The 21,395-nt window shown below is 41.0% G+C and overlaps 5 protein-coding genes across 8 annotated transcripts in view; 2 read left to right on the plus strand and 3 right to left on the minus strand.

Moving 5' to 3' along the window:
• The first annotated feature begins 625 nt into the window (after positions 1-625).
• Positions 626-2,459, plus strand: nkx2.5 (NK2 homeobox 5). The gene is made up of 2 exons (XM_068325540.1): positions 626-1,153; positions 1,762-2,459. The coding sequence occupies exons 1-2, from the start codon at positions 805-807 to the stop codon at positions 2,364-2,366; spliced, it is 954 nt and encodes a 317-aa protein (XP_068181641.1). The 5' UTR covers positions 626-804; the 3' UTR covers positions 2,367-2,459.
• Positions 2,460-2,482: 23 nt separating this feature from the next.
• Positions 2,483-6,933, minus strand: bnip1a (BCL2 interacting protein 1a). 3 transcript variants are annotated; one of them, XM_068325541.1, is made up of 6 exons: positions 6,805-6,933; positions 6,179-6,271; positions 5,993-6,084; positions 5,730-5,834; positions 5,416-5,534; positions 2,483-5,272 (listed from the first exon to the last, which is right to left on the minus strand). In XM_068325541.1, the coding sequence occupies exons 1-6, from the start codon at positions 6,883-6,885 to the stop codon at positions 5,076-5,078; spliced, it is 687 nt and encodes a 228-aa protein (XP_068181642.1). In that variant the 5' UTR covers positions 6,886-6,933; the 3' UTR covers positions 2,483-5,075. The 3 variants fall into 3 exon arrangements, with proteins under 3 accessions (XP_068181642.1, XP_068181643.1, XP_068181644.1); XM_068325542.1 differs by having other exon boundaries at positions 6,179-6,377; positions 6,805-6,897; XM_068325543.1 differs by having other exon boundaries at positions 6,179-6,307; positions 6,805-6,876.
• A 371-nt stretch (positions 6,934-7,304) lies between these two features.
• Positions 7,305-9,288, minus strand: atp6v0e1 (ATPase H+ transporting V0 subunit e1). Of its 2 annotated transcripts, none has more exons than XM_068325672.1 (4): positions 9,089-9,288; positions 8,577-8,624; positions 8,128-8,248; positions 7,305-7,979 (listed from the first exon to the last, which is right to left on the minus strand). In XM_068325672.1, the coding sequence occupies exons 1-3, from the start codon at positions 9,190-9,192 to the stop codon at positions 8,155-8,157; spliced, it is 246 nt and encodes an 81-aa protein (XP_068181773.1). In that variant the 5' UTR covers positions 9,193-9,288; the 3' UTR covers positions 7,305-7,979; positions 8,128-8,154. The 2 variants fall into 2 exon arrangements, with proteins under 2 accessions (XP_068181773.1, XP_068181772.1); XM_068325671.1 differs by having other exon boundaries at positions 7,305-7,982.
• A 1,327-nt stretch (positions 9,289-10,615) lies between these two features.
• Positions 10,616-15,387, minus strand: rpl26 (ribosomal protein L26). Its single transcript, XM_068325545.1, has 4 exons — positions 15,330-15,387; positions 14,466-14,637; positions 14,239-14,379; positions 10,616-10,781 (listed from the first exon to the last, which is right to left on the minus strand). The coding sequence occupies exons 2-4, from the start codon at positions 14,631-14,633 to the stop codon at positions 10,653-10,655; spliced, it is 438 nt and encodes a 145-aa protein (XP_068181646.1). The 5' UTR covers positions 14,634-14,637; positions 15,330-15,387; the 3' UTR covers positions 10,616-10,652.
• Positions 15,388-16,087: 700 nt separating this feature from the next.
• Positions 16,088-21,395, plus strand: part of ppp2r2ba (protein phosphatase 2, regulatory subunit B, beta a) — a 42,894-nt gene continuing 37,586 nt past the window's right edge. The window contains exon 1 of the mRNA XM_068326273.1: positions 16,088-16,463. Coding sequence (XP_068182374.1) covers positions 16,385-16,463 — 79 coding nt within the window. The 5' untranslated portion in view covers positions 16,088-16,384. The remainder of the gene's footprint in view (positions 16,464-21,395) is intronic.

Below are 21,395 nucleotides of genomic sequence, written 5' to 3' on the forward strand. Positions count from 1 at the left end.
ACCTGTTGTCTCCATTTCCCGTGGGGATACGCACGGATTGATACACTAAACATTAGTTGCATCATGCACGATCACTCCTGTTAATCCCGCTCTACTATAATGTAAATCCATCCTCTTACTCCTTGTTGCAAAGTTTGATGCACACAAAGTTAGATGAATTGTTTCTCTTGGTACTTGGAGTTATGCGTAAACATCCGTCCAAAGGCTGCGGCTCCAGAGTACACTGGAAACCGGATTCACTTGGTCAACGACTCACTGCAATACTGACATGCAATATCCCTTAAAACTGGATTTATTTAGTTACATGTAATTTCTAAACTTAAAATCAATGCTGTCTCAAGGTAAGGCACCAGAAGGTAAATGATTTTAGCAGGATGGATAGAAAACTCAACCAAGAAACTATTTCTACAATCTATTTTCATTTAGAAAGACAATATTAAAGAGGTCTGGACCAGTTTGTGTCGGATACCTTTTCAGTGACTTGACAGTCACACAGGCCTCTGAACAACATGGGCTCCAGCGTGTACCAGACATTACTTTGCGTCATCAAATGGGAGTACCGGTGGCTCCATACTGAGGGTCCAACCGGCCTCCTCCCTCCTCCCGATACTTGCGTCACCGGGGAAGAAAGGGGAGCTAAGAAAAAGTTTGGAGACAAGGTTGACAGTCAAAATGCACACTTCACTCAAGATCAGCCAGATACACCAAGCGAATACTTGAATCCAGTAAATATTATCAGGAAGGGGAGATCACTTATTGACGTCGTCTTGCCTCCATCTGACAGGTTAATAGGTTGCTTTGGTAATGTTTCCCAGTCCCAGCACGTCCACTCCCTTTTCTGTGAAAGATATACTGAACCTGGAGCAGAGTCATGATGTTCTGGTGTCATCCCTGGACGTGTCTTCTCGTTTGGACTGCTGCACCGCGCCGGCCCCCTCCTCCTCCTGCAGGCTGGCGCGCCTGAAGCAGGAGCCGCTCCGGGACATGTCGGCCACCGCCGCCGCCGCCTCGATCTTTGAGGACCTCCAGGAGTCCAGAGCCGCCAGAGGCAACCCGCTCAGCTACGCCACCACCTTTTATGGGAAATCACTCATGGATGTGGAAGCAGTTAAGGACGGGAAATCGGGAGTATTTGAGGGGAAACATAGAAAAGGTGAGTCCATTTTTCACGGGTAGGCCTTCAAAAAGGAGGCCTACATGCCTCTGTTTGTCTGATGTGTGCAAACAACAGATGTCCCCCAAATACCTCCACTTTAACAACCAGTGGGAATAATATGGGAATTACTTCTGTCATGGATACGATTTCAAACAATCCCGATGGTTGTGTTCATGAACAGTATTTATCTTAAAGGTCTGCTACACATTTTAATATTTAGATGAAAATAATTTTCATTCAAGTAAAGCTGCAGCGCTGAATAGAATTGAATAAATGGGTAAATAATTTGATTTATTTTTTCCCCCTAAACTTACTCTGAATGCGTCAATCATTAAAACTTGGCAGAATATGGGGAAACAAATAAACCAGAATTAAGAACATGATTCAACACAATTCTTTTTTTTATTAGTTTTAGATTGTTATTACTGTTGTTATCGATAGTAGGTCGCCCAAAGTTTAAAATATTTATTATTTTAAACTCTTGATGCTCTTTAAATGATCATCCATTCAATTCTGTCTGGGGCCGGGTATGTGATTTTATTTATTTATTTATTTTATTTATGTATGTATTTATTTTACTCTATCCTTTCTGTTGGGTGTAACAGAAGACTTCACTCCTCCGGGTGACCCCGTGTCGGACCTGAAATCCGACGACCCGGACCGACCGAAGCCCCGGAGGCGCAGGAAGCCGCGGGTCCTCTTCTCCCAGGCGCAGGTGTACGAGCTGGAGCGGCGCTTCAAGCAGCAGCGGTACCTGTCCGCCCCGGAGAGAGACCACCTGGCCGGCGTGCTCAAGCTCACCCCGACCCAGGTCAAGATCTGGTTCCAGAACAGGAGGTACAAGTGTAAGCGGCAACGGCAGGACCAGAGCCTGGAGATGGTGTCTCTGCCCCCGCCCAGGAGGGTGTCGGTGCCGGTTCTGGTGCGGGACGGGAAGCCCTGTCTGACGGACACGGCCGCCTACAACCCCCCCTACAGCGTGGGTCACATCAACCATTTCCCTTACAATAACTACCCAGCGTTCACTAACTACACCAACCCCGGCTGTAACACAAACTATGCGTGTAATTATCCCGCAGCCACGATGCAAACTATGCAGGGATCCTCATCCAACGGGAATTACTTTGGGGGAGGGGACATAAATAATGTCCAGAACTCGTTCTCCCCCAGTAATGGGGTGTCTTCCTTACACGGCATTAGGACATGGTAGTTCGTGTTCGCCTTGCGTGTTTTCTGACTGCATGTATTTTTTTTTATCATGTCGCTGAGTTTGAATAACTTCTATATAAAATTTGATATATTGGGGGGGGGGGGGGGATTGGGGATTTTTCGCACCAGTTTCTATTTATTTTCATGACACGAATGCAATGACATAAAGAAGAAAAAAAAACAGTACAACAGCCTATTGCAAACATGTTTTTATTTTAAATTCATCCAAAAATGTTGTATTTAATATTTCTTTTGCCTTCATTTTCAATTGTCGTCAAGGTCGTGAAGTGATCATTAGATATTTGCAGCAATGAAAATGAGTGTGTGATGGTTAGAAATACTATAGAATTCTAACAACTCAATTTGGAAAAATGATTTGATTTGCATAAGTTGTTATTTGTTTTATTTGCTAATATTGATGACATGCAAGCACTGAATTGAAAATGCTTAAAGCTATATTTAACGCAAGCAAGCGGTCGTGGTTTGGTTGCGGCCATCGATGCGTAAATTACGAGCAAAACCTACATTGAAAAATATGAAAAACATTAAATATGCATTTATATATAATAAATCATGACAATATATATAATCTATTTATGTGGACCGCATTTTGAACCATCAAAACAGAAAAAGAAAACATCTGTATGACTCTCATATGGTTTGTGTCTTGTTAAAATGTTCAAGTGGCTATTAGGACGCTTCCTTCAATGTGCTCAAACAGGGTTAGAGGTCACTAACAGTTTACACATTTTACAACCTGCTGTCAGCCGCATGGACACTCCACACACGGTAAAACCCGCCGGGGAGGCGGCTGAGAGCCGTGACCTTGACCTGTATTTAAGTTAAAAAAAAAAAAAAAAAAGTTTCTGCTGATTTAATCAGCAAATGTTTTCAATTGTATGAACCTATAAACAACTCAGATTTAATTAACAGTTCCGTTTATAGAGGTAATATCTGTAGAACCTACTAGTGGACATGTTCTTAAATCTAAAAGGGGAAAAAAAAAAGACAAAGAATACCTCCTGTGTGGTGTGCTGCATATCTACTTTGACTTTGTATCACTAAAATCTCCTTTTTTTTGAGATTTTAAATGACTCATTACTGTGATTTCTGAATGCGAGTCGATAAAAGTTTAGCTGAAATGAAAAATGAACAGATAATACCAAAAACAATCTAAAACCCAAATGAGACTCCCTCAGCTGTAAACTGTTATACACAAATGAGTTGGAGAGAAATGTGTTCCCTGAGACTCCAGTCCACTTGTCCAGATACACCAAACACTTGACTGACACTATCATGGTGCTAAATGCAAGAATAATCCAATTTGCTTGACAGAGAGCCAGAGTCCTTGTCTAAGTGCGCAGTTATACGGACAGGGTAGAAGTAGCTCTGCCCAACTGCCACCACTTTGCATGTGCAAGAGATACTTGGGCTTCCTCAAGTCGCTCCATGCAAACACATGTTTAACATTTTAAAGTCAAGCAAAGAGTCTTCATGTTTATCGATAATACTGGCAGCATTTGGATATAAAGAAAAATGGCAGTGCCACAAAGAGTAGCAAGGTCATGTAGATCCTCTGGCCACCCTCTCCTCTGAGGTGTTGAAAAGGCAATGTCAGATAGCGGCGCCATGCAAACCTAAAAATACCCCCCTCAGCCACCACCCACACTGGAAAATAGAGGGAAACAGTTTGGAATAATCTGCTTTTCCGGGTCTTATCTGAAGAAAGACAGGGATGCATGCTGCTCTATCTCTGCCAGTGTAATCACTGCCAATGCTTTTTCTGCTGAGCTGCAGACCAGAGCCAACGCAGGAGAGATGGAGGGAAGGCTGCAGACTTTGAGTATTTTGTATTTTCAGCTTTACATGGCAGCTGATTGACAACGTCAGGTGAATATATTCAAGTAGAATCATTAATGAAGGAAGCAAACACTGAATAACTGTAAATGTGTTTATGTTGCATCGAGTGTAAAACTAAAAATACCCCCAAATCACAGATTATTGTTAATTCTTTAATAAATTATTCCTTAGCTATACAGTACATCGTGATAAATATCAGCTACACAGAATGACTGAACATTATTTTTACAGAGAAAGTTTGATATCAGTCCCAACAGAGGGATACATGAAGGGAATCCCCTCTCCCCAAACACATTTTGTGTTAATATTGTTCCCAAAGTGTGTATTATTACGACCAGGAATTTAATACAACGACTGATTAATGTCAGTTAACAGGACAGCGTTTACTGGTTTAATAATGTTTTTATGACATGCATGCCAACAAGAACATAGTTGTGCTGTAAGGTGCACTTGTTTTGTGATTTTTTAGATTTCACTGAAATTCTGTTCATCAATAAATCTGTCTATGGATGAGTGGAATGTACAAAAGAAAAGGTTAATATGGGTCACGTGATTAAAAACAATGCGCAGCACTGTGGTGACAGGAATTAACGAAATCACACATGTGACTGACCAGAATCTCATTCAAACACTGCAATAACCAAAGGTGAGTAGGTTTATATTCCTATATGTGGACAAGGTTTCACCTTGAGCAGCATCACAGTTCAGGAGAGCGAGCGGTCTACATTCCATGTAGTAGACACTTGTGTTTAATGTGTGTATAATATAACTTGCAGCATTCATGCTGTTTAAATCATGTGCACTGACCATAAACAGTGCTTTATGTGGCAAAGGTCCCGAGGCACTGGGATTACAGGAAGGGGAACAGTCGCTTCTTCAAGATATAGAGAACTGTGGCGAAGAAGAGTGCGAGCGCCAGAAAGATGAGGAGTTTATCAGTGAGCTCTCTGCGGTTATATTTAGTGATTAGTTTCCTCCCGAGCTGGATCGTACCCGTCATGGTCTTAAATTCATCATTGGTCTCTTGGATCGTCCGTGACGAAGTTGCTTCAAACACAAGAGAAGATTTTACATGAAAACTCAGTGGAAAAAAAACATTTAAATATTTATCATTTGCCTGTGGTATAAAGAGAACTGTGTGAACGCTGTTGACACACTCTCGTTCATTTGGGTGTGTTTCTCTGAATTACCTAGTGACGTCACCGTCTCCTCACTCTGCTGAACCTGCTGCGCCATCATCCGGCTGATGCTCATTAGGTTCTCTGTAATGTCACTGGTTGTCTGAGCCAAACACTCTTTGGTCATCTTCCTGGGAAGAAAATACAAATCAACATATAAATATAAACTATAAATACCCTACTGACAATAAAATGTATAATCCTAAAGATGCAAAAGCCACTTACAGTATTATTTTTTACAGGAAAGACTTAGACATTGTCTCAAAAAACACTATTGATGCATAAAGCTGATCCCTGCCTCTGTTTTAGGAGACATTTTTACCCACCTCTGTCTCACAGTGCTATCAGTCCCATTGAACAGCACCTGCTTTTCCAGGTTGTCTATGGATAGTTTGCTGGCCAGGTTAGCTTTTCTCCAACCTGTCTGGTTACTACAAAACAAACACAAATAACATTCATTATGCATACATTGTGAAAGCCTAATTCGTCCGTTTTCCATGTGCTTCATCCACACTTGTGCGGTATTATCAAAACAAGAATGTGACACTTTGGAAGAAATGGTTGCCTGAGAATAAATTAAGACAATTACCTCAGCATCTGTTTCTTGTGCCCCTCTACCTGAGTGGTAAGTGTCTGCTTGTCTGACACTTTGTCCTGCTCCAGAGCCATCTGCTCTAAATCCTGTTAAAGAACAAAATGATAGAAAATTTCCTGAATCATTTATCTTAATTAGAAATTTCCTGAAAAAAAAAGAGATAACCTTAAATTACCTCACCTGAATCCGTAATCTGAGACTGTGAAATCTCTTTTTCACATTTGCGTTCAACTCCGTCAGTTTGCTCTGAGGACCTGTGCACTCCATGATGTCCTGGGGAGGCATCAAAACAGGAATCAGCCTATGTCACTGATAATAAATAACATTTATTATCAGCTTCTGTTATTCCTGGAGCCCACTGCCAGTTATCCGAATCACTCTGTCAGGCATAATAAAAATCTATTGACAAAAGGTTGAATATAAAGCAAGTCAATTACATTTAATGTACTGCCATTATTCTAAACAATAATCCATTTTTATTTGTTCATTTGCATTCTATGAAATGTCAAACGAAATGACAAACGACAAGAGACGTACAATCACAAAACTGAAATAAAAAGACAGTAACGTAGTCCATATTCCATATCAAAATGACTATTAAGTTGATATTATACTCGTATTTAAAAAAGTCGCGTCTGTTCCAGTGACTCATGTTTTCAGGACTCCAGCTCCCAGCGGCAGCAGCGGAACACCGCGAGTAACGGAGGAGCTACCAAACACAAACCGACAGCCCCCGGGCTGGCACACGGTAAAACCAGCATGACCTATGACTCTCAGAATTAACATGTATTACTGAATATCCCCACCTGGATGAGAGCTTTAATTTCCAAGTCGTATTTGAGTATTTCTTGCTCACATATTCGTACGTGGACATCTGAAGACGCCATGTTGTCAACGTAGTCAAATCGCGCTACGGCAAGCCGGAAGTCTAGTTCCTGTTTCTACTGTCTACGTCACACTTCCGAAGGCAATTAAACACAAAACAATAACTGGATATAAAGCTAATTGATTAGAAAAAAATGTCTCTTGAAAAATACATGAAGTATAATAGCGAAACTTCAGAGTTTAAATACTCTTCAAACTTCTACGTGTCTTTATATTTTTGTTAAATTGTATTACAGGGATGAAATGCAAATGCACTCCTTCATTTCATGAGGTACATGTATAAACAGACTATATACAGTATATCATATATAATTTTTTTAATCACAAAATTAAATGTTAAGACTTTTTAAACAAAACTAAATGCAAAAGCTAGACTAATGAAGTTACTGTTCATAATTTGTGACACAAAAATGACACAATATCCAACACAAAACATCAACATTTAATAAAGGTATGGTCAATAAAATTAACAATGGCAAAAAACACAATAGGGGAGGCACGGTGGTGAAGTGTGTAGCGCTGTCGCCGCACAGCAAGGCGGGTCTGGGTTCGCATGTTTTTAAATTTTTTTTTTTAATTTTAAATTTTATATACTGTTATAATCCCCAAAGGGAAATTAAGAATGCACATTAAGAATGTTCTTTCCTTGTCTGAGTTAATTCTCTCTGGGTTCTCCGGCTTCCTCCCACATCCAAAAACATAAGCTTCAGGTTGATTGGCTGGTCCCAAATTGACCATCGGAATGAGTGTGTGTGCGTGCGCATGCTTGTGTTTAGCTCTGCGGTGCACTGGCCTCACGGCCTAAGACATGCTGGGATAGGCTCCAGCTCCCCGCGACCTGCCAAGTGTATGAAGCGGGTTGAGAAAATGAATGAATGAAAAAACACAATATACATAATATATTAAACAATTTAATCCAAGTAAAGATTGCTTTAAATGGATAAAAGCACATTCAGTGAGATCTGAGGTCCTTTTGGAATCAATTTAAGGCATTGCTTAATCACACAGGAGCTTGACTTAAAGACGAATCAGTAAGAATGGTCACTGCACATCCTAATAGTGATGGAGGTGCTGAAGCGTCATGTTCTGTTCTCTCCTGCTGAGAAAAATAGAAATGAACACAATTTTAGAGACAAAAAAATAGCAATAAATTAAATGTATATTGTAGTGCACATGTGATTAGAATATATACAAGCAACCAAGACGGTGTATCAAAGTTCCTTTTTAAAGAAGACAACCTTTACCTGCACGGTAAGTCCTGGCATGACACACTAAGGCCAGTGATAGTGAAGGTACCAGATGGTGTCATTGGACAATGAGGGCCCAAGAAGGGGGTTTAGCTGGGCCAGAATTGCTATCAACCAACTGAAAGGAGAGGATACTAAGGTCATACAAGTCAATAAAATCAATTACATCATTCAAAGGTTCCCGATATGGTCTATTTTTTACTCTCAAACTAAAATTAAATCTGAATTTAGACCACATTATCAAAATGAAACAACTAGTTGTTAGAATTATGAAACAGCCTCATAATTAGGGGCCCCCTAGTTTATGGGGACATCAGAGATCATATAAATACAACAGCATATGGCTAATATAGAGAACTACAGAGCAACTAAATAATGTGTGATGAATAAACAGTCTTCAACCAAAAAATATGTTTAAGATACAGATCGATAATGGTAATACTTACAAAAGGTAGCAGCAAACTGCAGTTAAAACCAGCATAGTGACGATCACCCTGGGTGGTCAGAAAAACAATGTTGAAAGGCCTGGTTGGTGCACAGAGGGTTAAAACATCCCGGACATAGCCTGATCCCGTGACAGAACGGGAAGTTCTGTTACACAGATAATCTACACATGATAACAGTACGTTAGCTTTTACATTACTTTGTGCATCGGCACTTAAAGACGTTTTAAAAATGCAGCTCAGTTGCATCCATAAATACATAAATAAACCCAACATTAATGGAACTTTATTCGGATAAAGTTTCGTTGGACACATGCTATCGAATTAGCTTCGGCTAGCTAACAACGTCGTTTGAGATCAACTTTAAAGGTCTGACATTCAAAGATTCTTCAAGTAACGTGGATGAATTTACACTTAAGAACATGAATTTGATGAATTTACTACATGCGTACAGTACTTGAATCGGAACAGAGGTAGCTTCCACCTGGTGGTCAAGTGGAAGCTAACAAACTTACCCTCTGTTTGGTCCCTTTGGGATTAACCACGGAACTACTCCTCCAATAATACCCCAAAACAGGGTCATCACTGACATTGCAATCACAAAACGTAGTTCCGCCATGATGTTCCAAAAATAAGAAGAATACAGTAGATGGAAAAAATTTGGAACTGAGAAACTTCAGAACCACCCAGCTGTGACAGAATATCACCAGACTGAAAACGAATGAATTTTACTATGGAGAAGCCACTAAAAGCTTCCTACTGGTTCTGATTGGCTTAGCCTGAAATTACGACTAAAATCCAAACCAATTATTATCCACCACTGCTAACCATAACCAATCTTGTACAAGAAGTAAAGTCAATAGCCAATCAGAGGCTGAGTAGGGTCGGCTTATCTTTTACCATAGTAGAATGTGGTCTTCACATGAGGAGGCAGGGGTCACATGACCATTAGACAGGAAGAGGAGATGTCGTCTCAACATCTGCGTTTGATCCTCTATGATGAAAGTCCAAATGAAGCTCATTCTTCTTGATCTCTGCGCTATTTCACATCAATTGTTTGACTGTCTGACTGGTAAACCATTTTGTAATTATTACAATTTAAAAAAAAAAATTGCCCTTCTTCTTAATTTGTATTATTTTTTTTATACACTTCCTGCAATTTCTGCAAACAGAATGGTGAAAAGTTTACACCCATTATTCATTTTGAAAAATTACAAAATCAACTGCCAAGTAACAACTATTTAATTTTGAATAACTCAAATCTATTTTCAGGCTGCATTAATATAAGCCATTTTCGCCAGCAGGATGTAAGTAAAATCTGTTGTAACTAGCAAAAATGACAGTTCCGTTAGAAACACTAAATCCCCCCATCTTCTTTCCTGGGGTGTTCTTGCAGCTGCTGTGCAGGTTACTTCAGACATCCATTCATCAGCAATATTTTTCAGTGTTTTCTCATAATGGATGAACTGCGTAAACCCATCCATCCATCTTCTTCCGCTTATCTGGGGTCGGGTCACGGGGGCAGCAGCTTAAGCAGGGAAGGCCAGATTTCCCTCTCCCTAGCCACTTTGTCCGCGTAAACCCCTCTGCAAAATTCTGGTTGTACTCCACAGGTTCCTATGAGGACAAAGGAGCAACGCCTCTACCGCCAGCTTCTCACATCATCTTTCGGATGAACCCAGTAACATTATCAAGGGAACTTGTTTCACTTCTAAAGATCTTATTCTTTCACTCCTAACACAGAACTCAACCACAGGTGAGGGTTGGGAAACATGTCGACACATACAAGAGTTTTGTCTGTCGGCTCAGCTCTCACTTCACCACAGTCCATTTCAACGCAAAAAAATACAGATGACCCTAAATTATCTCAGTCTCAATTTCTATTTTCTCCCATCACTAATGAACAAGAACCCCAACAAATATAAACCCTTGTTTTTACCAGAGACTCCTTTACCTACGTGTTACCTTAAACCTACAACATACAAACAACTGTACAAAAACAGACATGCACGACAAAATAAAGCACAAGAAACAATTTGTGGTCCATTTACACAATTTATTGATAGCAAAAGATTATTTTTACTCCTGCATTTTCTCAATGGTCTCCTCCTTGTATTTGCCCTTCTCCTTCCCATCAGCACGAGACTTGGCCTTACGCTCCAAGATCTTCTTGCGGTCCTTGTCCAGCTTTAGCCTGGTGATGACAACCTGCAAGGGAAAAATAAAAAAGCGTTTTGACAGACTTATTTGGTGTGAGTCACTCTGAATTGTACTAACCAAAGCTAAAAAAAGACTTGCTCAAAATAATCGAGGGATCAAAAATAATGATGTGATGACGAGTGATAAGTGGACAACCACTAAAAATACAGGAGGAACCATCATAAAAAATGCTAATGTTGGTTCATATTTTTTATTTATATATATATATATATATATATACATATATATATATATATATATATATATACATATATATATATATATACATATATATATATATATACACATATATATACATATATATATATATATATATATATATACATATATATATATACATACATATATACACACACACACACACAGTATATATAAATGTATGTATAAAAAAATACAATTTCCTCCGGGATTAATAAAGTATCTATTTAGTATAAACTCTAAACCCTCTCCATGCCACAGTATTTAATACAGTATACCGCCATTTAAAGTATACTGACCCACTGCTGTAAAAACAAATCCGAAGAAGATTAACATTTTCACTAAAACAAAAAAGTCCCCGTATAAGTATACACTGCATTACACTTAAGTAGACCACTTCCAGGCCCTTGGGGGTCTTTTGTAAATACCTGCCAAAATTTTGGACTCATTTTACACGCGAGTCCAAATTTTTGATGGAGATGTATCTGAAAGGTCACAAAATGAAAATTGGCTACTACCTACACCACATACCTCACCCTCAATCAGAAATATTTGAAGGCCTGCTGACATGCCACTGACATTCAACAACGCAATATTGCTAGAACTGGAAATAAGCTAACTGCATTGAATATAGTTGGGAATGAAGGAAAATGTTACAATGGAATTTTCAAAATAGCAACATTAGCTTTGTGGAAAGAGGAACACAGATGAGGATTGGAAGGGACATGTTTAGATTTCAGCTGTTTCCATTCTAACATTCGGAGGCTGTTCTTTTTAATGGAGAAGATTACACATTAACCATTGCATTTTGTTTTCATTTCTTTTGAAACATTTTACAGCGTAATGGACTGCTTTTAATGCTAAGCTATAGTATTTGATATACAGCATTTCAATTTATGTTTCTATCTTCTATCTTCAAAGTATAGTTCATAGTTAATATACTCATTAGATGGTTGGATTCCTCCTTCAGAAGATCTTTTCAGAGATATTGAAAATGAAAACTTAAGTTTAACATTTACAGAGAAGGGTTTGGCCATATTTGTTCATATAATCATAATGTTGGTTAAGTGTCTCGATGACTTGTTCTTGTAGCTTAGTACAAATTTTAATAACAGGTATAAATTTACCACATTGCCAAAGACAAAATACTTAAATATGTATCACTAATGTTTATCATCTTGACAAAACACTGAACACTGTCTTGATCTTTGCTCTAAATGTAACCACACGGAAGTTATTAAAAATTACTTTTATTCAATATAACAAAAAGCAATATTAACAAGAACCAAGCAGTCAGAGACTGCAACATCCCGCTACACCCTTGAATTCTAAATTTTACCCTGACCTACTTGCATAGGTCAAAGATCAAAGCTAGTGCTCTGACCTACTAAAGTTTTAATCACACTGGCCTTCTTCATCTTTCTATCTTATCCATTTCCTGAGTGTACAAGAGTTAAAATTTGAACTTGATCTAGTTTACTCAAGGTCAAGGTCATCATCTTATTTTCATCCCCTACGAGTAATGTGCTTTTTGTTTCATCTTTCTATCTGCAACAGTTGCAAGATATTTGGTGGATTAATGGACGGACGGACACAAACGCTGACAATTACGAAACATCACCGCTTTGAAGTGGGATGTAAAAATACAGGACAGAGTCCCCAAAGGATCAAGAAAGCATAATCTGCATGGCCCATTGAAGGCTAGAGCTGGACCATCCTACAGTGAACTTAAAGCTATAACATGTTTCTCACATCACATGGACAAAAGGTAACCCTCTGAATACGAACATATTCAGATACGAACAACCGCACACTGCCATATCCGAACCTCTCATAACCAGTGTTTGTAGGTGGAGGACTACCTCTATTCCTACAGAGCCAACAACACATGCAATCACAGCCACAAAGATCAACACAAAGTTTTAAAACAAATACTCTGAAATGTTCTTTTACACTGGGATAAGACTACATCAAGTGCGCTCCATCATTTTTAATCCAATGTTGAACGCGACAATTCAATCTCAGGGAACTCGCTGGTTTCAACCAGGTTTCACAACATAATGTGTAAAACATGTACACCTAATTTTGTTTGTAACCAAAGCCACCTTGTGGTAGAAAAAAAATATAGTTCCAACATTATCCACGATATTGTTGGAACCAGATTTTTTTCTACCACCGCGAACAAAGTACAGTAGATAGATCAAGAGGCACCATTCTCAAATTAAGAGAGGCATCATACCATCATACATTATCAAATATTAAACAAGATCATCAAATCCTAGTAGTTTGTTCTCCAAAATCCACCAGCGCAGTTTAATTTTAGCCCTTTAAACACAAAGTCTCTGTAGTGCTTTTTGCTGGTTGACACTTAACAAAAAATGCAGATTACCACTGCCCTGACATGTAATGTAAAACTGCAAGCTTGCATACTATGAGTAAACAATGTCTATTGAACAGCAGTGTTTTTGTCAACTCTGATGTCTTCCATATCAAGCAACGTGTTTTAAAGAATGGATGGGGAAAAAAATAAAATGATATTGGACCTTCCATGATGTAGGGTAGTGATCTTCTCTATACTCTGAGGGCTACAGTTAGTCCAGAGACATCCTGCTTTCCCAAAAACTAAGACAATTAAGGTTGATTTTCTCTTGTACACTCAATATGCTGTTTGTTATGCATCATCCTGCTACTCCGCCTCAATTTCAATTCATATGGTGCTGTTACCTTTGCTGCCATTCCCCAAACAATCCCAATTGATTCTTTGTTGTGCTTATACAGAATGTCATGTCAAAAGCACTGCTCTGTACAGTTTTTGTGAATTGAGCTAAGAAACTTGCAAAGAACAGCAACCTTACTGCTTCAAAATGTCCCAAGCCAAGCACAGGTTCTGCCCATTCCAGTAAATCAACCACTGGCTTAAGTGTTTATTTCAGGAGGTGCAGCACACCACATTCTGGTTTTTGTAATGTTTTTTAAAGCACACCTTTTGAATATAAGGAAAAGATAACAACAAGCTTTCCTCTTATTTTTCCTGGTCGTGTAGGACCCGTTTCACAAATATTTGCTTTTCTCTGCAGCAGAGGAGACAGTTTTCTGATCTTTCTAGGGGAGGAAAACTTTTCCAGAGATCCTTTTTACATTGCAAAGTTCTTTGTAGGGCAGCTATACAACCTCTGGAGGACAACGAAAATTCCATTTAATTCACAACTTTCAATAAATACTCAATAAAACAACACAATTGTCTTACCTTGCTGGGGTGGATACCGACATGAACTGTTGTTCCATTGGCCTTTTCTCTCTGCACACGCTCAATGTAGATGACATACTTCTTCCTGTAGACCTGCACAACTTTTCCAATCTGCTGGCCTTTGTAGTGTCCACGCACAACCTGTTAGAAAAAAATCACAATTAAGTCTGGAAAATGCACCTTGCACTACACATGCTAAATGTATTTACTAATCAAAACTAAAATACCTGGACTTCGTCATCTTTGCGGATGGGCATGGACCTTACGTTGTACTTCTGGCGGAGTTCCTTGGACAGGGGGGAAGACATGATCTTCCTCCTGATGTGTGAGGGGGCATTGAAGTGCCTTTTACGGTTCTTGCGGCGGGAGGATGTTACAAATGGATTCAGCTTCATGATGCTGTAAACAAACAATATATAAAACAGTTGATTCTTCCTGAAGATTCATGCTTGACAGGCTGTGGTTAATAAACGTCACCAAAAACACCCGCTTGCCCAAGACATTACTACAGACAACGCCAGCAAATCAAATATATTAACATTAGTAACATTAGCGTACACCTTAGTTTATATTCGTAGCATTCTAAATTAATTGCTTACTATATACTTGGAACTCCGTCCTTTTCAGTGTGGGAGTAAGAGTGCAATCATTTGTAGCACACTGTATAGTAGATGGTAGCATCAACACAGTATGCTAGCTTCGGTATGGCTATGCTAGCAATTGACGCTACTGTTTTGCATTAGAATGAACTCATTCGGTTTCTTCCGTAAATTATAACATCGTTACTACTGTCAAACCAGCTACAGTCTGAAAATAAACTATATTATCTGCAGTGAAAGCCAGTTACTTAGCAAATAACACCACGAATCAAGCGTCTTCAGATACCAACATGCGGATACGATCTTCTCTGGGGAGACAACTACTGTTGTATTTTATTTCGTAAAACGACTATAAACACATTCAAAACTAATCATCTTTTTTACTGTGACATTGTTAACGGGGTGTTTCCACTGAGTCAGGGGTACACGATGACCGTAAAGCACGGATGGATGCTGATTACTTCACTGATATTTTCTCGCCAGGAATCTTACCCTGCCGTTTGCTCCTCTATGGCCGGCGGAAAAGAGAGTCTGCGACTACTTCCGCTGGCCTTAGTTCACACTGAAATCTCGCGAGATCTACGACGACGACCGGAAGAAACGCAAATAAAATGATCACATTGAACACGTGACATAAATAATTCCATCTGCGCCTATTGGTGGCTTTTACAGAGCTGGATGTTAAGTTAACATCTTGATTTTGTCGTATGGCTTGTTTTTGGAAAGCTTTTCATTCATTTTGTCACATCCCAAGTTAAATATAATACAAAAACAAACATCTCTGCTTAGAAATGTGGGTTTTATTTTTGCGAAAGTACAACCTGACATCATGGCTGTATTGCCGACGTTATCAAATATTGCCACAAGATGTCGCCAAGCCCAATTAGTCAATAACATGGTCATTATTTTGGAAGTTTTGTACACGAATCAAGTTTTGGCATATGTTCTTCTCTCACTGTGATGCTGTAATACACTGTAATACAGTTAGTTCTACTGATTATAATATATTAATAACAGATATATGTGAGTCATAAACGTCATGATGTATTTTGTACGTTTTTGTGCCCTGAATTCGTTGTGGAGAACTCCATAAGCCTCTGCGTCGGGTGAAATTGTCGTGCGTGGTTCATTGGGGCGGGGGTGGGGGGTTGAGCTCCACCTGAGAACCAACCAGCGTCAGCTGAGAGATGAGAGAGGAGTCGACCCCCTGTCCTGCTCTCACTCTGACAACTGGGCTGCATCCACGGGATGAACTACCGACACGGAAGCCGGCGCATACCCGGACACCTTGCGCAATTGGCTTCCCGAACGGCGCGCAGTTTCACCGGATCCCGCTGTTTTCCGGCGCTGTCTGCCTGCGAAAAGTGATGCTGTCATAACCCCCCCCCTCCTCCTCCTCCTCCTCCTCCTCCTGCACCGTGGACGAAGAGCCTCGATCCCCCTCCCGCTCCCCGTGCTTACTCTCCGGCTGGCTGTCTCGGTGGCAGTGCGGATGTGGCGCCCGCAACACAACGCTCTACACAAGTCGGCCAGCATCGGAGAAGAAGATGAAATGTTTTTCCCGCTATCTCCCATACATTTTCCGCCCTCCGAGCACCATCCTGTCCTCCACTTGCCACACCGAAGGTAGGGTGGGACGCCGGTGAGGTGGGGGGTAGGGGTAGGGGTAGGGGGGGGGCTGTCAGGCGCTGGGAGTTGCTGACTTCCAGCGTGTGTCGTGGATGTGACCGCTGCTCCGTGCCCGACACCACAGGATGGGCTGCATGTGTGCAGAAGTTCAGTTCGTCACTGCGTGAAGTTGTTGGAGCCTCTGTCAAACGTGAAGATGGGCGACATGAAGATCAGTGGTGCAGATTGTTACGTGTCAACTGTCTTGTGTCAAGAGTGACACTGACTCTTGACAAACACACAGGTCTACACCATAATTAAAAATTCTTTATTTGCTTATAAATAAAAAATCCATGACAGTGTGCCTGGGACCGCACCAGACCTAATTCACCTTGAATTCCCTAAACTCAGGATGACTTTTCCTTTAAATTCAGTAGTATTTAGCTCATATCCTCCAAACAGTTATTGCTACCTTTGTACAATTTTTCTATGTGTGTGATTTTTTTTTTTTTAAATTCTTGTGTTTAGAAGAGCAGGGTGATTTGTCCTGCTGATGGTGCTGTCAGGCTGGCCAGACCAAGAGGGTCTGCATGTTTGTATAACCAGTCATTTACTAGGTCATAATGTGGAGACTGAGGCACTGCATTATTTAGCTTTGCATGGTTGCCCTCTTTCCTGTACACACTCTGCCCTCGGCCCTCTGGCACAGGGAGGAAGATGGTGTGATGATACAGTCTGCACTGGAGTTTACAGTCACACAGCCTATATATAGCCTATAGGGCTATGTGTGTGTGTGCATGCGTGCCTGTGTGTGTGTGTGTGTGCTTCTCTTTCTGGCTGCATGAAACATTCAAAAACGCAACATAATTTACAAAGCACGTGTAATTATTAAAATGACCAGTCTTTGTCTCAGAGGGATGATGGAGGATCATTATTATAATAATTACCTTAAAGTAGTCTAAGAATAATTCACTCACAACGGACCAAACTCCATCTGTTGAGAAGGAAAGTGATTATTGGTTGATAGAGTTTGAGTATGTGGAGTATCACAAACTATTTTGTTCATATTTGCTGGTTGGAGTGTGATATTTTCTGCCTGTTTGGTCATGAGATCATCTCAAGTCACTGGTGTGAGCGCCTAAATGTCCGAGTTGAGGTCAACAGACACAATCTTTCCCTCCCTGCTTCTGAGCGCTATCTGCATCACCCTCTGACAGAGATAAGGCCGTGGAGCAATAGAGGAAACGATAGATCAGTAGAAGTGTAGATGTGATGCTCGGCCACAGTAATATGATCCAAGACTCTGTGCTGCTCTCTGTGTGGAGATGTATGAAACAGTTGAACACTGAAAGTCAGTGCGAGATGATGACTCTCATGTGCTAGAGCCCTGAGGGTTGTGAGGACACGGCACATGACCTTGGAAAGATGACGTGGAGAAATGACACAGGCTGTCTTGTATGCATACTGTGTGTGTTACAACAGTGATAAGAATTGTTTCTGCACAAATCATTTGCGCGCTTGTGTGTTTGCACTGGAAGGTCGTGCGTCAGTGTTTATTTTACGATTGTGTTTGCACTTCCTGCTGTGACCTTGTTGATGTGGTTTGTCTTCCCATTAGACCCACTGGTCTTGAGGAGGCTGATGGGAGCCCTTGTTTTCTCTCGAGCTACTCTTGTCCCTTCAGCGTGTTCTTACATCCACATCCACTCCAGCTGAGTTCGCCACAGGGGAGATGAGTGTGCAGTTACCATGTCAGTGGATTATGCTGAATATAAGACCAGTGCTGGAGCTCGTGTGGACCCCTTGTTTGCCACCTGTGCAAGACTTAGCATGGCTTTCATATCTATATCTATCTATCTATCTATCTATCTATCTATCTATCTATCTATCTATCTATCTATCTATCTATCTATCTATCTATCTATCTATCTATCTATCTATCTATCTATCTATCTATCTATCTATCTATCTATCTATCTATCTATCTATCTATCTATCTATACACACACACACACACACACACACACACACACACACACACACACACACACACACACACACACACAAATACTATGATCTCTTTTTCCCATTTCACGTCAGTCTGTCAATTCCTTTGTGGTATATCAAGTGTTAAAGGTTTCTGTTGGTTGTGCGTTTGTAAAATGCATCTCTCCTCCGCTGTCCAGTGTTTGAGTCAGAGGACAGCACACATCAATCAACACCACCAGTCCTGCCTTGGCTTCCTCATCTTCATCCTTCAAGTTGCTGTTGTGTCTGAGGGAAACTCTGTGATGCATTATTGGAGTTTGACAGAAAAAATGCAGAAGAGAGTTGTGAATGTTTAAGATTAGATCTGTGACACACACCTCTTTGTGATTAATAGCTGTAGTCGACATATGTCATGTCTTGCGCTGTGTGTGTTTGTTTGTGTACCCATGCCTTTTACGTTTTCACTGGTTGTTTCATCTAAGAGAGGAGCGGTGAACCTGTCTCAGTGGTGCCCCAGGAAGATTTCCATCTGTGTTTTGACTGAGCATCACACAGAGCTGGAGTTTTGTGGGTGACAAGTTGGTGTGTGTGTTTTTGTGTGTGTGTATGTCTTCTTCTTCTTCTTCTTCTTTTCCTTTCGGCTTTTCCCTTCAGGGGTCGCCACAGCGAATCAATTTCCTCCATCTAGCCCTGTCCTTTGAATCCTCTTCTCTCACACCAACTACCTTCATGTCTTCCCTCATTACATCCATAAACCTCCTCTTTGGTCTTCCTCTAGGTCTCCTGCCTGGCAGTTCAAAACTCAGCATCCTTCTACCAATATATTCACTATCTCTCCTCTGGACATGTCCAAACCATCTCAGTCTGGCCTCTCTGACTTTATCTCCAAAACCTCTAACATGTGCTGTCCCTCTGATATACTCATTCCTGATCCTATCCTTCCTGGTCACTCCCAGAGAGAACCTCAGCATCTTCATCTCTGCTACCTCCAGCTCTTTCTCCTGTCTTTTCTTCAGTGACACTGTCTCTAGACCAAACAACATCGCTGGTCTCACCACAGTTTTGTACACCTTTCCTTTCATTTTAGCTGAAACTCTTCTATCACACATCACACCTGACACTTTCCTCCACCCGTTCCATCCTGCCTGGACACGCTTCTTCACCTCTTTTCCACACTCTCCATTGCTCTGGACTGTTGAGCCTAAGTACTTAAAATCCTCCACCTTCTTGATCTCTTCTCCCTGTAACCTCACTCTTCCACTTGGGTCCCTCTCATTCACACACATGTACTCTGTCTTACTGTGGCTAACCTTCATTCCTCTCCTTTCCAGGACAAACCTCCACTTCTCTAGCTTCTCCTCCACCTGTTCCCTGCTCTCACTACAGATCACAATGTCATCTGCAAACATCATAGTCCATGGAGATTCCTGTCTAACCTCGTCTGTCAGCCTGTCCATCACCATGGCAAACAAGAAGGGGCTCAGAGCTGATCCCTGATGCAGTCCCACCTCCACCTTGAACTCCTCTGTCACACCTACAGCACACCTCACCACTGTCTTACAGTCTTCATACATGTCCTGCACCGTTCTAACATACTTCTCTGCCACTCCAGACTTCCTCATACAATACCACAGTTCCTCTCTGGGCACTCTGTCATAAGCTTTCTCCAGATCTACAAAAACACAATGCAGCTCCCTCTGGCCTTCTCTGTACTTCTCTATCAACATCCTCAAAGCAAATACTGCATCTGTAGTACTCTTTTTTGGCATGAAACCATACTGCTGCTCACAAATGTTCACTTCTGCCCTTAGTCTAGCTTCCACTACTCTCTCCCATAACTTCATTGTATGGCTCATCAGCTTTATTCCTCTGTAGTTGCCACAACTCTGCACATCTCCCTTGTTCTTAAAAATGGGCACCAGCACACTTCTCCTCCATTCCTCAGGCATCTTCTCACTATCTAAGATCCTGTTGAACAACCCAGTCAGAAACTCTACCGCCACCTCTCCTAGACACTTCCATACCTCTACAGGTATATCATCAGGACCGACTGCCTTTCCACTCTTCATCCTCTTCAATGCCCTCCTCACTTCATCCTGACTAATCTTTGCTACATCCTGGTCCACAACAGTCACCTCTTCTAGTCTTTGTTCCCTCTCATTTTCCACGTTCATCAACTCTTCAAAGTACTCTTTCCATCTTCCCATCACACTACTGGCACCTGTCAATAGACTTCCATCCCTATCCTTAATCACCCTAACCTGCTGCACGTCCTTCCCATCTCTATCTCTCTGTCTTGCCAACCGATATAGATCAGTCTCTCCCTCCTTACTGTCCAACCTAGCATACAAGTCATCATAAGCTTCTTGTTTGGCCTTTGCTACCTCTACCTTCACCTTACGCTGCATCTCCCTGTACTCCTGTCTACTCTCCTCAGTCCTCTCAGTGTCCCACTTCCTCTTGGCTAACCTCTTTCTCTGTATACACTCCTGTACCTCCTCATTCCACCACCAAGTCTCCTTATCTACTTTCCTTCCAGATGACACACCAAGTACTCTCCTACCTGTCTCCCTGATCACATTAGCTGTAGTTGTCCAGTCATCTGGAAGCACCTCCTGACCACCCAGAGCCTGTCTTAACTCCTTCCTAAAAGTCATGCAACACTCTTCCTTTTTCAGCTTCCACCATTTCGTCTTCTGCTCTGCCTTTGCCCTCTTCATCTTCCTCACCACCAGAGTCATCCTACACACCACCATCCTATGCTGTTTGGCTACACTCTCACCTACCAATACTTTGCAGTCACTGATCTCTTTCAGGTTACACCGTCTACACAAGATGTAGTCTACCTGTGTGCTCCTACCGCCACTCTTATAGGTCACTCTATGTTCCTGCCTCTTCTGGAAGAAAGTATTCACTACAGCCATTTCCATCCTTTTTGCAAAGTCAACTACCATCTGTCCT

This window comes from Antennarius striatus, chromosome 10, assembly GCF_040054535.1.
Source record: "Antennarius striatus isolate MH-2024 chromosome 10, ASM4005453v1, whole genome shotgun sequence".
NCBI lineage: Eukaryota > Metazoa > Chordata > Actinopteri > Lophiiformes > Antennariidae > Antennarius > Antennarius striatus.

Bases quoted from the DNA above. Each gene is read 5' to 3' on its own strand.
- nkx2.5 (XM_068325540.1), top strand. From the start codon at position 805: ATGTTTCCCAGTCCCAGCACGTCCACTCCCTTTTCTGTGAAAGATATA. The intron at 1,154-1,761 runs GTGAGTCCATTT...TGGGTGTAACAG, and splicing joins TGAGGGGAAACATAGAAAAG to AAGACTTCACTCCTCCGGGT.
- rpl26 (XM_068325545.1), bottom strand. From the start codon at position 14,633: ATGAAGCTGAATCCATTTGTAACATCCTCCCGCCGCAAGAACCGTAAA. The intron at 14,380-14,465 runs GTATTTTAGTTT...TTTTTCTAACAG, and splicing joins GCAAAGATGACGAAGTCCAG to GTTGTGCGTGGACACTACAA. The intron at 10,782-14,238 runs GTAAGACAATTG...TTTCCCTTGCAG, and splicing joins TCGGTATCCACCCCAGCAAG to GTTGTCATCACCAGGCTAAA.
- atp6v0e1 (XM_068325672.1), bottom strand. From the start codon at position 9,192: ATGGCGGAACTACGTTTTGTGATTGCAATGTCAGTGATGACCCTGTTT. The intron at 8,625-9,088 runs GTAAGTTTGTTA...CTGACCACCCAG, and splicing joins CCAAAGGGACCAAACAGAGG to GGTGATCGTCACTATGCTGG. The intron at 8,249-8,576 runs GTAAGTATTACC...CTCTCCTTTCAG, and splicing joins GCAGTTTGCTGCTACCTTTT to TTGGTTGATAGCAATTCTGG.
- bnip1a (XM_068325541.1), bottom strand. From the start codon at position 6,885: ATGGCGTCTTCAGATGTCCACGTACGAATATGTGAGCAAGAAATACTC. The intron at 6,085-6,178 runs GTGAGGTAATTT...GTTCTTTAACAG, and splicing joins GTCTCAGATTACGGATTCAG to GATTTAGAGCAGATGGCTCT. The intron at 5,835-5,992 runs GTAATTGTCTTA...TTTGTTTTGTAG, and splicing joins CACAAGAAACAGATGCTGAG to TAACCAGACAGGTTGGAGAA.